Genomic DNA, 16,743 nt, shown 5'->3' with positions numbered 1-16,743 from the left:
TTATATTTTAGATGTTAAGCTGTAAATTTGCCATTAATGCTACACAAGTTTGCGCTTTTATTTGCAGTGTTATTGAGTTCAAAATAAATTCACACATCAAATATGCGTCAAATCATTTTATTGTGCGCATCGCACAGTTATAGAGGTAAATTCATGGTGGCTGGATTGCACAGTACAACTGGAACTACATGCAAACAATGCACAAATCACAGTTTCAGGATAAAAACAAGGCTCCTTCTTTTTTTTGCCTCTCACTTCGACATCTTGTTAATGTTAATGAAACAAAAGCATCTGCAAAACCTATTAGCTAAATATAAGGGATTCGCCAGTTAAGATTCTGTGATGCGTCTGATTGAATTGAACCTCATGTCATCGCTGCTCATCTCCCTCAGGTTCCTGTACTTCCCCGGTTTCAGATAAAACATCCTGCCCTCGTAGTTTGGCTGCTCAAACATCAGCCAGTAGCCCTCCATCACGTTGCAGGACTGCATGTCCGACATTTGATACTGATCCTGGATGGAGTCGCAGTCATCCGTCAGCTCCTGCATCTGCCCTTCAAAGTTCGCCCTCTCGTAGATCCTCATCTTAAAGGGGCCCTTGTGCTGATGAAATACAACATGTCAAATTACATTAAATATGCATGAATCAAAAAAGCAAAACTTTATGCTGGGAAATAGGAAGTTTCATCTTCTTAAATATCATCCTGTTTAGAAATGTGCAACTAAAAATGTTAACAAACCCTTTTGAGGTATTGCTAGCTAGCCTGCTAGCTTACAAGATGCAACGTACAATAAAGTTGACATTTTTAGAAACAGGGTTTTCAACCACGTCCCATCTTCTAAGTCGTCATGGAGATATAAAGACTGGGAAATACAATTAAAAGCTCAGAGAAAACCAAGTATGAGGACTTTTAAGCTAAGATTTTTTTAAATAAGTTTTTCCCCCTCAACACATCCTGGATCTCTGCTGGAGACTCAACTGATCTCAATATTCTCATCTGATTCTAGGTAAGAAGCAACCAAATGTATTTTTTTTTTTCTTTTCCTGACTGTCTGCCTTCGTCTCTCCTTGTTTAGTGACACTGTGCTCATATTTACCACAGGGACAATGCGACAGGACTGGATGCAGTCATTGAAGCCAATGGTGTTCTGGTACTCGGGGTACTCTCCCCGGGTCAGGAGGTACTGCTGGCCCGTGTAGTTGGGCTGGTCGTAGACCATGAACGCCCCGCTCTCCACCCTGCAGGAGCTGCATCGGCTCAGGTGAGTGGAGATCTCAGAGCAGTCGCTGCTGCACTCATACGAGCAGCCCTGGAAGTTTCTCCCCTCGAAGAAGACGATCTGGAGACAAAAACATTAGAAGAGGTACATGTGAGTACAAGTGAGTTCATAAACACAAATCACATACAGAAGTTATGTGCTGCACCATTTTTGCTACATATTCAGTATAAATGTCAGATTGAGCTTGAAGCAGCGTCGGTCAGTCGGCGGGTGCAGCGGCCTCTACCCTTCATTACCTTTCCACTCATGGTCACACTATTTGATTTCTGTTGTTCTACCCACCCTTTTATGCATCATGTGACATCAAACGAATCTGCCCCCTCAATTGTACACAATGGCTGAGTCAGCTCATCTGCATGGATGTCCCTACTGTATTATACAATCGAAGCTGTGGACAGATTAAATAGTAGTGGTGCAGATTTCAGGGTGACAAAGCAAACTCTAGTTATTGCATTACCTTTGGGTTTTTTTTGTGCCATCATTTTCATAATGGCACACGTTTATGTTGAGAGAACAGTATACAACAGACAAACAAATGCTTTGTTTTAAAGCTAAAATATGTCACTTTTGAAAGCAGAAATAACACAATTCTCCTTTTACAAATGTTGAATTCATAAGAAATAAAAACCCACCATAGCTCAGTTCAGTAGATTCAGGATTTTTGCAGCTACAGCAGTACTTGTTCTGGTATGACCAGTTTATGGTGGGCAAAGTTATCAAACGGTAACGGACTTTATGTAGTCAGATCAGTAACTCTATCACTTACATACTTTTGCTACATTACGTTTCATTATGTCCCCAAAGAACATTTTAATGGTTTTGACACAAAAGTAAAACGAGGTAAACACATTGTTCCTCACTAGGAGGGACATGTTTGTTTCATTATCCTATAATTAACACCAGGTTTACATAATCTCTCAGTGCAAAACAACATCTCATTGGTGCCCAAAAGAAGAATCCCGATATATTTTGTGTCCTGCTTTTCTTTCCTTCTGTGTTACTACGAAGCCAAAATGTCCACTTGTGAAAAATGTAATTGGCAGATCACTATATAATTATCTGAACATATTCATGCTCCTCAGAGGATGAAACACTCCATTAGCGTCCCTCTACTGCAGCACCACCCAGGACAGCTTTGTACGCAAAATATCTCAAAATATATCATGCAGATTGCCATGAAATTTACTGAGCGAATAAATGGCCTAAATAGGGATAAAACTCCTTTCCTTTAGCGCCTCCCTCAAGAAAGACTGATTAACAAATTCCCCAACATGCAATTATAATATTTACTCAATGCCATTTTATTTAGGTAAAGAAGTAATACAAAATATCTATTATTATTCTAATGTTTTTATGATATATTACGACCTGTTTGTCCATCGTAAAACTATGCGCACAAAATGAAGTTGTTCTGCAGTGCCGTGATGTACAGTAATGATGCTTAAAATGAAAAGTCTAATTAATACCTTCATGTTATGTTTGAAATAAGGAGAAGTTGTTATAATGGAGGGAAAAAATGTTTTACGTGAACTCACCAAAACGTTCAGAAATGAGGTGTGATGAGTTGACTGTTGAGGAACAGTCAACTTTATTGTGATAAAAAAATGACTCAGCTGTTCTCATGGCAGCTTTCACAAAATGTAAACATGTATATACATAAATGGTTTCAAATCTTTATTGAGGAATCAAAATGTAAATGTTTCCCTGTGGGGTGGGGTTGACTTTCAGAAAGAAAACTACAAAACAGCAGAGAGATACTTCAAAATATGATCTTTATTTTCAACGACAATCAACAGTTGTCCGTGATGCGCCTGATGGAGCTGATTCTCGTGATGTTGCTCGGTCCCGTCTCTCTGAAGTTCCTGTACTCTCCCTGTCTCACGTACATCATCCGGCCTCTGTAGTTGGGCTGCTCGAACATCAGCCAGTGGCCGTCCATCACGTTGCAGGACTGGCAGTCGGACATTGAGTAGCGATCCTGGAGGGACTCGCAGTCGTCCATCAGCTCGTGCATCTGGCCGCTGTAGTTCTCCCTCTCGTAGACCTTCATCCTGAACTGCCCCCTGTGCTGTTGGAGGAAGACAATACATGATATCAGTTTCTAGACTGCCTTTCTTGTATTCCATCACATGCATTATAGTGTCCTACCAAAATGTCTTACCATGGGGATCATGCGACAGGAGCGCACTGTATCCATCATGGCCATTCCCATCATGCCCATCATGCTCCCAATGCGCTGGAAGTCGGAGTACTCCCCTCTCTTCAGGAACACCTGGTTACCCATGAAGTTGGGGTGGTCGTAGGCCACGAAACACCCGTTCTCCACCCTGCAGGAGTTGCAGCGGTTCAGGTGCATGTGGATGTCCGAGCAGTCGCTGCTGCAGTCATAGGAGCGACCCTGGAAGTTCCTCTCCTCGTAGAAAATAATCTGCATTAAAAAAACATACAGGGGAAGAGTAAAACCTTTGCACAACAGATTGCATCATACATTATATGTTATAGGTGTTCATTTATTTATTTCTACAGCACCAGATATAAAACACATGATAAATATTACCCTGCCCATGGTGATGCTTTTAGTTGTTTTGCACATGCTTCCAACCCAGCGCCACTTTTATATAGACTATGAGCTGCAGGCCACCTTGCCCACCTTTGTGTGAAACATCATGACTCATCACGAGGTTCACGTGGGCCTGCATTCATTTTTCACAGCGCACCGCAATAGTTATTATTGTATGTTGAATGTTTGGGAGGTCAAGTCAGGTCATAGCAAAAAATGTTCCTCAAATTATGTTTTGTTGATTTTTTATTTTCAAATGCTTCAAAGGCCTTTTGTTAAAAACTTTTAATGGAACCATAAACTTCAAATCGTATATTCACACATGTATATTTTTATAGATGAGATATCAATTAAATAGTAGAAGTTTCTGGAAGCACGTGTCAAACCCAATATTCACAATAACTATTCTGACCTACAGTGAGGTCTGCCATCCTATAGTGCTGCACTGTGCCACAATATAGAGTGATGACTCAAAGGTTTCAGCACAAGCCATGTGGAAAGACTACGGCTGTGCAACGTATAAAAAGGGAAAAGGGTCGATGTTGATGCAGTACGTCTGGGATTAGCTCACAATAATCATGGCAATGGGAAGGGTAAGTGAAGCTTTCAAAACATCTGACACACGATAACATTAAATATATTTAAGTTGTTGATCTAAATCGTTCGTTGCAGATCGTATTCTATGAGGACCAGAACTTCCAGGGCCGGTCCTATGAGACCAGCAACGACTGCCCTGAGCTCACCTCCTACCTGAGCAGGTGTAACTCCTGCAGGGTGGAGAGCGGCCTCTTCATGGTCTACGAGAAGCCCAACTTCATGGGCCACCAGATGCTGGTGAGGAGGGGCGAGTACCCTGACAACCAGCGCCTGATGGGAATGACTATGAGCGACTGCATCAGGTCCAGTCGCATGATCCCCATGGTAGGTCCATCAGCTGCTTTAGTGTGTGCACTGAGAGATTCCTTTACATTGTAGCAACTAAAAAGATTTATAAAGCATGCGGCAAATAATCTGATTCTGTAACCTCACCGAGCTGAAAGGACAAACGCCATGTTGGACTCCAACTACGTTAAAAGAAGCTTTTCTTCTGGTCAACAGAACAAATTTACGTCAAGCAAATGCAAAAAACTATTCTGAACTCAAGGTCCACCTACTAGCATTCGAACGTATCTCACAGCCTTCCTCGATAAAGGTTACGAGATAACCCACTTAACAGGTTAAGGAAGGCTGTGAGATATGACTGAAGAACTCCTGGAAAAGCTAGTAAGTGCACCTTGAGTGGAGAATACTTTCCCACAAATCTCAGTTTGTGATACACGTATTCTGCCCAGAATTTAGTGCAAATATTGCTGGTCATAAATTATATTTGCAAACCAACTCCAATGCACAAAATTCAAAATGTTTAAAGTTTTTTAGATCACCAGTACGGAGGTCGATAACAGCTGTGGTTGCAATCATTTATTAATAAGATCACTATTTAGTTTTCATGTTATCATTACAGTTGTTTTCTCGTGTAAACGTGTTGATATCGTGAGATAATGAGATCATTAACTTATGATAACCAACCGTTCTGCTCCCGTACACCGGTCTCCTCACACAAGTATAAAACCACTAACATGTAGATCTAAAGGTTTGGTTCAGTTCAGACGTCCACACTCATTCTCCTGATGTTTCCTCCTCTGCAGCACAGAGGACCCTTCAGAATGAGGGTCTATGAGAAGGAGAACTTCGGGGGCCAGATGCACGAGCTGATGGACGACTGCGACAACATGATGGATCGTTTCCGCATGTCCGAATGCCAGTCCTGCAACGTGATGGACGGCCACTGGCTGATGTTCGAGCAGCCCAACTACAGAGGCAAGATGATGTATCTGAAGCCGGGAGAGTACAGGAACCTCAGAGAGATGGGGATGAGCAACATGATGAGGTTCAGCTCCATCAGGCGCATCATGGACTCCTGTTAACTCTGAATGTCCATGGTCGAAAAATAAAGCAAACTGAAATCTAATGTTTTGTGATTCCTGTCATTTCTGTCATTCTGGTGCAAAAGAATCATTTTTTTAATTGAATAGTGACTCCTACTGTTAGGCCCTGAGCAGCCAATTACTTTCACTTCATGTCAGCCTCTGGTGAATTTATTCAATCTCCAAAATTCAGTATTTGAGCGTTAGGTATGAAAATCAAGCCCACATGGGAAGCAATAAGCAAACAGGAAGGTTGTGAAAAGGATCATTAGATATTTCCTCCAATAAAAAGGTTAGCTTCCCACAAGCACTTGAACACACCATCAAGTTTTCAAAACAAACACTAATTCAGCTCCAAGCTGAAATGAAACTGCTGACCTGGACATGTTTATTAAGTCCAAACACTTATTCCGTTACAAAGCTGTGTTTTGAATTCTTCTCATGCTGAAAGAAGTGTTTGCATCTTTGCTGCTGAATTAATTTGTCACGGCCAAATGGTTTGGATTCCATGTAGCACCTTATGACCCAAAAACATTTCATGCGTTTCTTTAAAGATTCAGTGTGCACAATAAAATGTAATATATAATACTGATAAGTTTTCATTAGTGTATAATTGTCTGAAACTAGGAATAGCTGTGTTTTCCTTTATATCTCCATAGGGAGCAGGTCCTCTTCATGTTGCACCACCATGTTTCTACTGTAGCCTAGAATGGACAAACCAAACACTGGCTCTAGAGAGAGACTTTTGTGTTTTTTTCCTGACATAAAGGCCATTGTAGTTTTTTCAAAACGCTCTTTGTAGTGCGCAAACATGAGCCACAGAGTCCCAAACCGTGGTACCACCGGCATCTTTATTTTGTTGCTAACTAAAGTAGGTGAGGCAAATTTCCTGAAATAAGCCACGCCATTACCACGGTTACGCATTACCCGCAGTCCTGGAAAGGGAGGAGTGATTGGAGGTTTATTCAGCTGGTTGAAATTCGCAACCTCACCTCTAGATGCCACTAAATCCTTAACACTGTCGCTTGAAATGGAACTCTACAAAAGACAAAAACACCAATGCACATTTGGTGCAAAACAAAAATGACGTAATGATGTAATCCTGTGCAATGCCCATAAACTAATAAATGCACTATTGTACATGTACTCTTGATTATAAAGTTTAATTTCTAATGCACCATCACCTTTAAACTCACCTTCACACCCTTAATAATAATAGGAGGGTGGTTAAATGACTGGTGTTACGACCACATGGCTCAAGCATGGCATAACAAATTGGGAGACACGCAGTGACAAGCTTTTGGTATATTTATTTAACAATAAAAAAGGCCCTAACAAGGAAATTAAGTATCAGTGTAGATGGCAGCTCAACTATGTGTAATGTGCTATGGACTGGTGTAATGAGAATGTACAACAAAACCAAAATAAAGACGATGAGGTTTGGCAGCAGCTTCAGTCACCCAGCAGCGAGAGCCCGACAGGCTGGATGTCTTCCTCCTTTTATAGGCCAATCAGGTCAATCAGTTGCACCTGCTGCAGAAAAGGAAGAGCCAAATGGCCCAAGTAGTAGCGCCTCCCCCACCACACAGGGGAAGGACACCTTCCCTGACCGCCATGGTATACGTTACCAGGGGGACGTAACACCCTCCCCCTTAAAACAGAGGCCCAACATACGTATGTGGCCTCTGTAAACAAGGCTGCGGCAACAAAGAAATTAAACAATATTAATGTCAAAGGGAAAAGAATCAGGTTTAGTCACTTCATTTACCTTTCTGTAGTCTGTGCAAAACCTGTCTGTCATGTCTGATTTTCCCACCAGTAGGCATGGAGAGGCCCAACTGGAATTTGAAGGCACAGCCAGCTCATTATCTAGCAGATACTGAACCTCAGCGTCCATGCGGCGGCGCTTCTCCAGGGGAACTCTGTAGAACCTTTGCCGAATTGGCTTTGCATCCCCAACATCGATGTCATGCTGCACTAAGTGGGTACAGGAAGAGTATCAGAAAACAGGGAAGGGAAAGCAGCCAACAGTCCCGACAGATCCCTGCCTTGTTCTTCTGACAAGTGGCAGAATAGACCACTTAAATCTGCAAGCGTTTCTGAGTTTTTGAGCTGAGGACGCAGCACGCCGTCCCCAGGCCCTCTCACATCCCCCTCTTCCTCATCCCCTGTTTCCCCTACTGAAACAAATGCCGGGAGCATGTGTGCTACGGTAGTCAACATAGCAGGTTTAACCTCCTGAACCACATCCGCTCCTGGCACAGATATACGGGCATAGTAAGCTTTCAGCAAGTTCACATGACACAGTTGTGTTGACTTTTTACGGTCTGGAGTATCAACCAGATAGTTCTGTTCAGAGACCTGTCGGACCACGGTGTACGGTCCAGTGAACTTGGCCTGGAATGGCGAACCAAGGATAGGCAGCAATGCCAACACCTGGTCTCCAGGACAGAACACTCGAGGCTCTGTTCTGCGGTCATAGTACCGCTTCATCTTACTCTGGACGGCTGTCAGATGATCACCCGCCATCTTAACCGCCAGATGTAGTCTACGATGAAAACCGTTCACATAATCAATCAGGTTGACAGGCGGCTCTGCAACTTTTAGGCCATCCTGCAAAACTGAAAGGGGACCCCTCACTTTGTGTGCGAACACCAACTCACTGGGGCTAAACCCTGTGCTCTCCTGCACCACCTCCCTGGCTGACAACATAAGCCAAGGCAGCCCTTCCTCCCAATCCCCCTTAAGCTCAGTACAGTATGAACGCATAAGCGACTTCAGGGTTTGGTGGAACCTTTCCAGTGCTCCCTGACTCTGAGCATGGTAAGCACTAGCTTTGTTGTGCTTGACCTTCAGCTGGCCCAAAACCTCTGCAAACATTCGTGACGTAAAGTTGGATCCTTGGTCACTCTGTATGACCCGAGGAATTCCAAAGTAGGATATGAACTGTGATAAAGCCTTAACAATCGATCGTGTGGTGATAGAGCGGAGAGGGTACACAGCGGGGTAACGTGTGGTCTGACACATTACCGTCAACAGATAGATGCACCCCGACTTGGATGGAGGGAGCGGCCCCACACAGTCGATGATGAGATGCTGGAATGACTCACTTACTGCTGGAATGGGGTAAAGAGGTGCAGGTTTGATAGTCTGGTTGGGCTTGCCTGTGATCTGGCAGGTATGACAAGTCTTAATGAACCTGGTAACCTCTTTCTTTAACCTGGGCCAGAAGAAGTAACGCAGCAATCTGTTACAAGTCTTCCTAACCCCCATGTGTCCAGCCACCCCACCGTGGGCTGTCTCCAAAATTACTTCTCTAAACTTGGCAGGCACAACTACCTGAAGTACGGGATCACCTACCGAACAGTCATCATGAGGAAGCCACTTACGGACCAGCATGTCATCCAGTAGAAGGTACCCACAGGCTAAACTCTCCATCTCGTCTGTTGGCTTCACCTCACTGAACAGTCCCTTCAGCTCAGGATCCTCCTGCTGGGCTTTAATCAGCTCACTCTTGGTCTAGGGGTATGATTCTCGCTTTGGGTGCGAGAGGTCCCGGGTTCAAATCCCGGACGAGCCCCCAATTTGTTATGACCACATGGCTCAAGCATGGCATAACAAATTGGGAGACACGCAGTGACAAGCTTTTGGTATCTTTATTTAACAATAAAAAGGCCCTAACAAGGAAATTAAGTATCAGTGTAGATGGCAGCTTAACTATGTGTAATGTGCTATGGACTGGTGTAATGAGAATGTACAACAAAACCAAAATAAAGACGATGAGGTTTGGCAGCAGCTTCAGTCACCCAGCAGCGAGAGCCCCCAGGCTGGATGTCTTCCTCCTTTTATAGGCCAATCAGGCCAATCAGTTGCACCTGCTGCAGAAAAGGAAGAGCCAAATGGCCCAAGTAGTAGCGCCTCCCCCACCACACAGGGGAAGGACACCTTCCCTGACCGCCATGGTATACGTTACCAGGGGGACGTAACACTGGCAACAGAAGCTCAAAATGACAGTTATACATTACACACATTAGATTATAGGTGTTATTTGTGTTAAAAAGTATATAAAGCAGAACCAACTGTCTGGAAATCAGGAATTGTTTTTAAAACATTACTTTTAATGCAAAAAAAAAAGGCCACAGCAGTAGTGAAAAGTCATTTTAATGGTATAAATTGCAGCTGAAAATTAAACATTGCCAATTCATTTTTTTTCCATCCCCGTGTGACACTGACCCTCTGCCTTCACTGTTCCAGCATGTGTTTGATACAGAGTCATCATCAGACTGGAACAAAAGCAAATCAAACAGCACCAAGCTATTTTGCTGATATGTAAATCTCACTCATTTGGGTATCAAAGACTTGCCACGCTCTGCACATTTTGTTTATCGATAAATACTTTGATGGGGGGCTGCAGCAAAGAAAGAGGTTTACACTGCATCCAAATGGGGAAGGTAAGATAAGACCTAATTCAACTTTTAAAAATATATTCATGTTCAGGAAATACTCACGTTGTGCATTTAAAACTTTTCCTCTTCTGCCACAGATCACATTTTACGAGGAGAAGAAATTCCAGGGCAGCTGCTACAACTGCAGCAGCGACTGTGCCGACCTGCACACATACTTCAACCGCTGCAGCTCCATCCGGGTGGAGAGCGGTGTGTGGGTGATCTATGAGAGGCCCAACTACAAGGGTTTCCAGTACATCCTCAGCCCCGGGGAGTATGGGGACAGCCAGCAGTGGATGGCCTTCAGTGAGAACGTGAAATCCTGCCGCCCCGTAAAGAATGTAAGAGTCCTCATCGGGTCAAATACAACAGAGGATTTTAGGTTTCACATAATGTTTCTGGATAGTTATAGAAATAGTGTTTGAAGTTGAGAACAGCAGGAGAGGACTGAGCTCAGTGAACAGCAGACTAAACCAGCAGACAATAACTAAAGTATTTGGCAGCAGTTTGTTCATAAGTTAGCCAAGTTAGCCGAATATACAGGCTGAAAAGCACGTCTGAATGTCAACGCTGCATTAATCAATACTTTTATGTTAACAAAGGGCCGATAGACGGATGTCAAAGGGGTCGCTCGTGGATGTTTGTTTTGATTATTTGCTCTTAATCACAATTCTGTATCTCTGATAATGTAGCAAAAAGTTCATCTAACATCTCTTTTATGTTTCTAAAGAAAATGTAATCTAAATATGTAGCTGCAATTATAGACACATAATAAATGTTCTAATCCCACTTGAAGTTGAATACTTCTTTGAAGGAGTTAAGCGTCACCTTTGGCAATCAGTGTTTTGTGCTTAATGTAACCTGTGACCTGAAAATGCTGTATGAGTGCATCTCACCGGTGTCTTGTGTTTTCAGGCTTATGGCAGCGGGTGGAAGCTGAGGCTGTACGAGAGGCCAGACTTCGGAGGTCAGATGGTGGAGTGCTCTGATGACTGTCCCTCAGTGTACGACACCTACAAGCTGCGTGAGGCGTACTCCTGTGTGGTGACCGACGGAGCTTGGGTCTTCTACGACCTCCCCAACTACAGGGGCCACCAGTACCTCGTGGAGCGGGGCGAGTACCAGCAGCACAGCGACTGGGGGGCGGCCTCGCCCGGGGTCGGCTCCTTCCGCAGGATCACAGAGTTTTAACTTTAAGCCCAGATGCCCACACTCACACAACAACATCAATAAATGAGAAGCAAACTCTGACTGTTCTCGTGGGTTTTCTATAAATATGTCTCATGCTAGACCATTGGTTCATTATTTGATACTATTTGGGATAGTTAACACTGAATCATTGTTTATGCATAATCACAACTTAAAGGGTACTGGAGTGATTTTTCAAGAGACTGATTAACATTTTTTTTAATATATTCTGACATTTAGTCCTCCCATAATGCAACTCAGCAGCCTCTTTTCTTGCTCAAACAAGCACAAGTGCACCTCATTTCAATAATTTGAACAACAAGAAAGAGGAATGCAAGGTAGGCATTATATTAATATAGAAAATAGAGGATAGTAATGAAATATGACCTGTGGCCCCTCTAAACTTAAAGATGCATGTACACATATTATACATTTATGTACATATATTTTTAGTTACAGTATATCTGCTGTCCCTCATGAAAAATGAAAAAGACACTCTTAGCTGCAATGTTCATTTTACACCGAAATATGTATAAATAAAGTGTCGGACAAAATGACCCACATTCTGGTAATTAACAGTATTCTTGCACCCTAACCAGTTATATAAGTTTTTCTTGAGGTTGGTGCCTGATGAAAGGACATGAATTATCCAAATGGGAAAGGGTTCATCCTATGAGGAGCATGAATTCGCTCAGTAAACAGTCAGCCTTTTAGATTTTCATATTTCTTGTGTTCAAGTGAAATATTAGACTATACTAGAGGAAAGTTCTGGTGGGTCACCAAATGCATTATGAGCGATCATCTGGGGATCATGAATATGGGCAGTTTATGTCTTTTTATTATGTTTAGTTGACTGTAAACGCTCAATAACTTTCATTCTAAAAGCTTTTTGCTCGATCTATTTTCGCTTTTTTTAGTTTATTATCCTACTAAAACTATTAAACTACTATTTCTGAGGTCAAAAGTGCACCTTATTTAATATGAATCAGTTATTCAATGTGTAAAATCCAGACTCAGTGTCTCCTGTAAAGTCTCTGGAGCTTTCCCTGCGGTGTCACTGACTCAGCTCAAAGCGCCTCTCACATCGAAGCAGATGTCCCGCAGTGGCCTTGTTTTTGTCAGCACGCTTTGCTGCATCCAGTGGCTTTAGGGCTGCTTTGCACTCTACGTTTGCATTGTTTTGGCCAAACAGGATTCGCCGCTTCAGAACAATGTGATAAGCCTGGATAAATATTTCCAGTTCACACAAAGAAAACCATGTGCGTAGTTTTATTGTTCTTGTTCTGTATAAAGAGAATATTGGAGGTGGCTGCTGAAAAGTTTTATATAACACAACCAAACCTATTGCTTTTAACTATGGAGAAGGTGCATTTCACATATTTAATGTAGCATAACTTATACAGTATCATGAAGATACAAACTATATGCATGTATATTATAAAACGTATTTGTTTGTTTTCTTTTTCCAGATCATCTTCTACGAGGACAGAAACTTCCAGGGTCGATTCCACAAGTGCGACAATGACTCCAGCGACCTGTACACATACTTCAGCCGCTGCAACTCCATCAGAGTGGAGGGGGGATTCTGGGTAATCTACGAGAGGCCAAACTACCTGGGCTACCAGTATGTGCTGATCCCGGGAGAGTATCCAGACTACCAGCGCTGGCTGGGCATCAACGACACCATCCGGTCCTGTCGCATTATTAGGAACGTAAGTTAAGAGAGATACATAATGATATATATATATATACATATATATGAATATTAGCTTTTTAGGTTTGTTTTGTTTTAGTCTGCATATATCTGTGGTCAAACAAGCTTTAATTCTTGCAAATATTCAGCGTCCTACATATCTGTCCTCAGGTGGGGAACTCGTGGAGGCTGAAGGTTTGGGAGAAGCCCAACTTTGAAGGCCAGACCATGGAGGTGCCAGACAACATGCCCGTCTTCCACGAGCGCTGGCACAGCCGCGAAGTCCACTCCTGCAAGGTGTTCGAAGGCACCTGGATCTTCTACGAGCATCCCAACTACAGGGGGCGCCAGTACCTGCTGGAGAGGGCGAGTACAGGCGGTACTCTGAGTGGGGGGGCGTTCAGCCCACTGTGGGATCCATCCGTCGGGTTAATGAACACTAGTCATGTCATTCTTTAAAAAAGTGGAAAAAGGCTGAGCGCACATATTGAAATAAAGTCATTGTACAAAATGAAACCCTTTTTTTTTCCAAAAATCTGCATTATTAACAATATTTGATGTCACATCTTTAATGGGCTTCAACACATAATCAGTGATTTATTTTGAAGCTACTACAAGGTACTTTAATTAGGTTTTCATTGTGGCAGTCCATGTGGACAAAAGTGGTAGTGTTTCTAAGCACCAGACTCCCTTAAGAAAACCTCTCATTTTACTGCAGCATGGTCTGACAGTCTGCCCCGCTAAGTCCTGGTTCTGGTTCTCCCGGGCCTCCCTTCCTTCCAGTATGCCTTAGATTGCTGTTAGTTTTATAACCAGTTAAAAGTTCCACAGAGTCACTTTCAATATAGACACATTTACATAATGTTAACTTTAAATGATTAAACCACATAACTTTAAACAGATGTTTGATATATTGCCGTGATTACATTAAACCCAAATTGGGTTTTTTTCTTGCTTTTTCAATTGATTTGTTAATTACTTTTAATTTAAAAAAGATTTCAAATTCAAGCAAACATTTTACGGCCATAAAATACTGTTGACAAAATCAAACAGGTCACAGAATATATTCCAAAATTTAATTTTTAAAATGTAATATCTTGACTGGTGATAGGTGAGTAAAAGTATATGAAATATAAACTTGAGTACATAAAACCCCACTTTACAGCATGAATAAGTAAAACACAGTGACAGCATCCAGTCACAATTTCAGCAGGAGCAATCAAACAGCGGCCATGTGCTTTAAAACAATTGCAGCATCAGCTAATGTGCCAAAGTTAATGGAGAGCTCATTTGCATGACAATAGTTCTACTGGCAGTGCATTTCATCAGCCTTTATATGAAAGTGGAGCATCAGTAATGCAGAGTGAATGAGTGGGCTTTGATTTGATAGGGTGAGGAGGAACACAAGGTGACTATGGAGCGCACAGGGAAGGTAAGTAACTTTAACACCATGATGTTCTCATGCTAACTGCTAAATTAGAATTGAGTTAGAAAGAATAATGTTTTAATATTCTTTCTTGTCACATTTAACTTTTCAAATGTATTTAATTCTTTATTTTAGTAGGCCAGAAGGAATTATTGGTTTCAAAATTTGTCAGCATCATATTCATTTGTACAAAATTGCCTCTTGTTACCTGTAACAATAAACCCTTGGAGCTTTTGCAGAATAACATGCTGAAATCATGCCATTTTAAAAGTTAAAGTTGTCCATGTATTCATGCAGCAGACTCAGAATAAAGCTAAATTAAAGGACACTGTCAGATTTTTACCACTTGGGTAATACTTTTGCCGCAGAGTGAATTGCTTTTGTGTTATTTCTAGTAGAGGTTCTAACAGAGTCCTGCTTGCAGATCTTTTTCTACGAGGACAAGAACTTCCAGGGTCATCACTATGAGTGCAGCAGCGACTGTCCCGAGCTCAACTCTCACATCCAGCGCTGCAACTCCATCAGGGTGGAGGGCGGGGCCTGGATCATCTACGAGAGACCCCAGTACCAGGGCTACCAGTACGTCCTCATGAGAGGGGAGTATCCCAATTACCAGAGCTGGAACGGCTTCAACGACACCATCCACTCCTGTCGGCTCATCAGACATGTAAGTCCTGGAAAAACAGCTTTTAAAAAAGAAAGAAATCCAAGTTGATCATCTAGTGTATGTTTTTAATTTTGATTTAAATTGTAGGTGTTTATATCATACTGTCACCAAAAAAAAGTATTAGATAGACTACTTGTAGTAGTCTAATATTGCTTTGTTTTTCAGTGGATTTGCTCCTTGATGATATGAGAATAAAGTAAAATGTACAATAAAAACATGAAGTGGTCTGTAAGAATATAAAATATATAATCACTGATGGCTCATGGAAAGTTAAAGGAATAGTTCAACTATTAGGAAAGTACACTTATTTGCTTTCTTAGGCCAGAGCCATGAGATGGTTAGCTTAGCTTAGCATAAAGACTGGAGCCAGGGGGAACAGCTAGCCTGGATCTGTCCAAAGGTTATAAAGCTGCACACCTTTAAAGCTCACTTATAAAGACATTATATTTTTGCTTGTTTATGGTTCAAGCCTTCTAGCATGCACAAGATCCGCATCTACGAACGTCCAGACTTCGGAGGCCAGATGGTGGAGATCAGCGAGGATCTGCCCAACCTGATGGACCATTGGCGCCACCGTGACATTCAGTCGGCTCACGTCCAGGACGGCGTCTGGGTTTTCTACGAGCATCCAAACTACATGGGACGCCAATACCTGCTGGAGAAGGGCGAGTACAGACGGCACTCAGAGTGGGGGGCCCTTCATCCGTCTGTGGGCTCCATTAGACGTGTCGGGGACTCATCTTAAACCATGTCACTTACTGTTCCTCACCTTCCTGCTCTTATTACCCTGAACCCAACTCACTTGCAAATAAAAAACACACTCGCTGAAGCCAAAGGGGAAATATTTTATTTGGAGTGATTACAAAATACATCAGGATGGAACAAATAAATTGAGATTTTTTAACGTGAACGTTACAGTTTAAGCTCATAGGGTTCGTCTTCTGGGGAGCATGACATTGCATGAAACTTATACTTAACTTAACTCAGACTTTTAATGTCACCTTCTGGACTTGATTCGTCTTTTTGCCTGTAGTTCATTAGGTAAGCCTCTGTAACGGATTGTTTGACCTCTGACCTTCTGTAAAAGTGCTGCAGAGCATCTGGACTAACATTTACAAAGGAGGTCTGAATGGATTGTTGCAGAAGAAATGACTTGATGACATTAATGTATTAACATTTTTTAATTACAGAAGGCCTACTTCCTTTTTCTGTTGGCTTATCAAAAAGAGAAGAACCTGTGACCATGATTAATAATTACTTATTAACAATTATAACTGCAGACTTGATGACTGAGTAGAAAGTGACCGTTGTGTAAGACTTATTCATTAATCTATTACTTCAGTAAAAAAAGAAGCAATACTGCAATATAAAAGTCCTGCATTGAAAATAGCAAAAGTATAACTGGATCATTAGTTCCTGAGTACAGGAGTCATTTAACCATCAGGATGGAGGCTTAAGCGCCACCCAGTGGTGATAGAGCTTCATTACAGGACAACAGCTTTAATGCTCAAAAGAACAAT

General features: G+C 42.1%; 5 protein-coding genes and 1 pseudogene across 6 annotated transcripts; 4 read left to right on the top strand and 2 right to left on the bottom strand.

Moving 5' to 3' along the window:
- Nucleotides 1-329: 329 nt before the first annotated feature.
- LOC129111706 (gamma-crystallin M3-like) lies at nucleotides 330-1,528 on the bottom strand. Its single transcript, XM_054623772.1, has 3 exons — nucleotides 1,517-1,528; nucleotides 1,098-1,340; nucleotides 330-602 (listed from the first exon to the last, which is right to left on the bottom strand). Exons 1-3 carry the CDS (start codon nucleotides 1,526-1,528, stop codon nucleotides 330-332), a joined length of 528 nt encoding a protein of 175 aa, XP_054479747.1.
- Nucleotides 1,529-1,980: 452 nt separating this feature from the next.
- LOC129111705 (gamma-crystallin M3-like) lies at nucleotides 1,981-5,804 on the top strand. 2 transcript variants are annotated; one of them, XM_054623771.1, is made up of 3 exons: nucleotides 1,981-1,992; nucleotides 4,513-4,761; nucleotides 5,526-5,804. In XM_054623771.1, the coding sequence occupies exons 1-3, from the start codon at nucleotides 1,981-1,983 to the stop codon at nucleotides 5,802-5,804; spliced, it is 540 nt and encodes a 179-aa protein (XP_054479746.1). The 2 variants fall into 2 exon arrangements, with proteins under 2 accessions (XP_054479746.1, XP_054479745.1); XM_054623770.1 differs by lacking the exon at nucleotides 1,981-1,992 and adding an exon at nucleotides 4,419-4,433.
- LOC129111702 (gamma-crystallin M3-like) lies at nucleotides 3,070-3,714 on the bottom strand. Its single transcript, XM_054623767.1, has 2 exons — nucleotides 3,442-3,714; nucleotides 3,070-3,348 (listed from the first exon to the last, which is right to left on the bottom strand). Exons 1-2 carry the CDS (start codon nucleotides 3,712-3,714, stop codon nucleotides 3,070-3,072), a joined length of 552 nt encoding a protein of 183 aa, XP_054479742.1.
- Nucleotides 5,805-10,059: 4,255 nt separating the features above from the next.
- LOC129112010 (gamma-crystallin M2-like) lies at nucleotides 10,060-11,440 on the top strand. Its single transcript, XM_054624181.1, has 3 exons — nucleotides 10,060-10,098; nucleotides 10,348-10,590; nucleotides 11,165-11,440. Exons 1-3 carry the CDS (start codon nucleotides 10,060-10,062, stop codon nucleotides 11,438-11,440), a joined length of 558 nt encoding a protein of 185 aa, XP_054480156.1.
- Nucleotides 11,441-12,793: 1,353 nt separating this feature from the next.
- LOC129112009 (gamma-crystallin S-1-like) lies at nucleotides 12,794-13,573 on the top strand (annotated as a pseudogene).
- A 971-nt stretch (nucleotides 13,574-14,544) lies between these two features.
- Nucleotides 14,545-15,968, top strand: LOC129111695 (gamma-crystallin M2-like). Its single transcript, XM_054623759.1, has 3 exons — nucleotides 14,545-14,562; nucleotides 14,981-15,223; nucleotides 15,693-15,968. Exons 1-3 carry the CDS (start codon nucleotides 14,545-14,547, stop codon nucleotides 15,966-15,968), a joined length of 537 nt encoding a protein of 178 aa, XP_054479734.1.
- Nucleotides 15,969-16,743: the final 775 nt, after the last annotated feature.

The sequence above is a fragment of the Anoplopoma fimbria genome, chromosome 22 (assembly GCF_027596085.1).
Source record: "Anoplopoma fimbria isolate UVic2021 breed Golden Eagle Sablefish chromosome 22, Afim_UVic_2022, whole genome shotgun sequence".
In the NCBI taxonomy this organism is placed as follows: Eukaryota; Metazoa; Chordata; class Actinopteri; order Perciformes; family Anoplopomatidae; genus Anoplopoma; species Anoplopoma fimbria.
The sequence above is the reverse complement of the archived record's forward strand: the minus strand, read 5'-3'. Positions and strand labels throughout refer to the sequence as shown.

Excerpts from the sequence above, each read along its gene's own strand:
- LOC129111706 (XM_054623772.1), bottom strand. Across the intron at positions 603-1,097 it reads CCTGTCGCATTGTCCCTGTG|CACAAGGGCCCCTTTAAGAT; the intron begins GTAAATATGAGC and ends GTATTTCATCAG.
- LOC129111702 (XM_054623767.1), bottom strand. The coding sequence starts at position 3,714 with ATGCAGATTATTTTCTACGAGGAGAGGAACTTCCAGGGTCGCTCCTAT. Across the intron at positions 3,349-3,441 it reads CCTGTCGCATGATCCCCATG|CACAGGGGGCAGTTCAGGAT; the intron begins GTAAGACATTTT and ends TTCCTCCAACAG.
- LOC129111705 (XM_054623770.1), top strand. Across the intron at positions 4,762-5,525 it reads CCAGTCGCATGATCCCCATG|CACAGAGGACCCTTCAGAAT; the intron begins GTAGGTCCATCA and ends CCTCCTCTGCAG.
- LOC129112010 (XM_054624181.1), top strand. The coding sequence starts at position 10,060 with ATGTGTTTGATACAGAGTCATCATCAGACTGGAACAAAA. Across the intron at positions 10,099-10,347 it reads ATCATCAGACTGGAACAAAA|ATCACATTTTACGAGGAGAA; the intron begins GCAAATCAAACA and ends CTTCTGCCACAG. Across the intron at positions 10,591-11,164 it reads CCTGCCGCCCCGTAAAGAAT|GCTTATGGCAGCGGGTGGAA; the intron begins GTAAGAGTCCTC and ends TTGTGTTTTCAG.
- LOC129111695 (XM_054623759.1), top strand. Across the intron at positions 15,224-15,692 it reads CCTGTCGGCTCATCAGACAT|CCTTCTAGCATGCACAAGAT; the intron begins GTAAGTCCTGGA and ends TTATGGTTCAAG.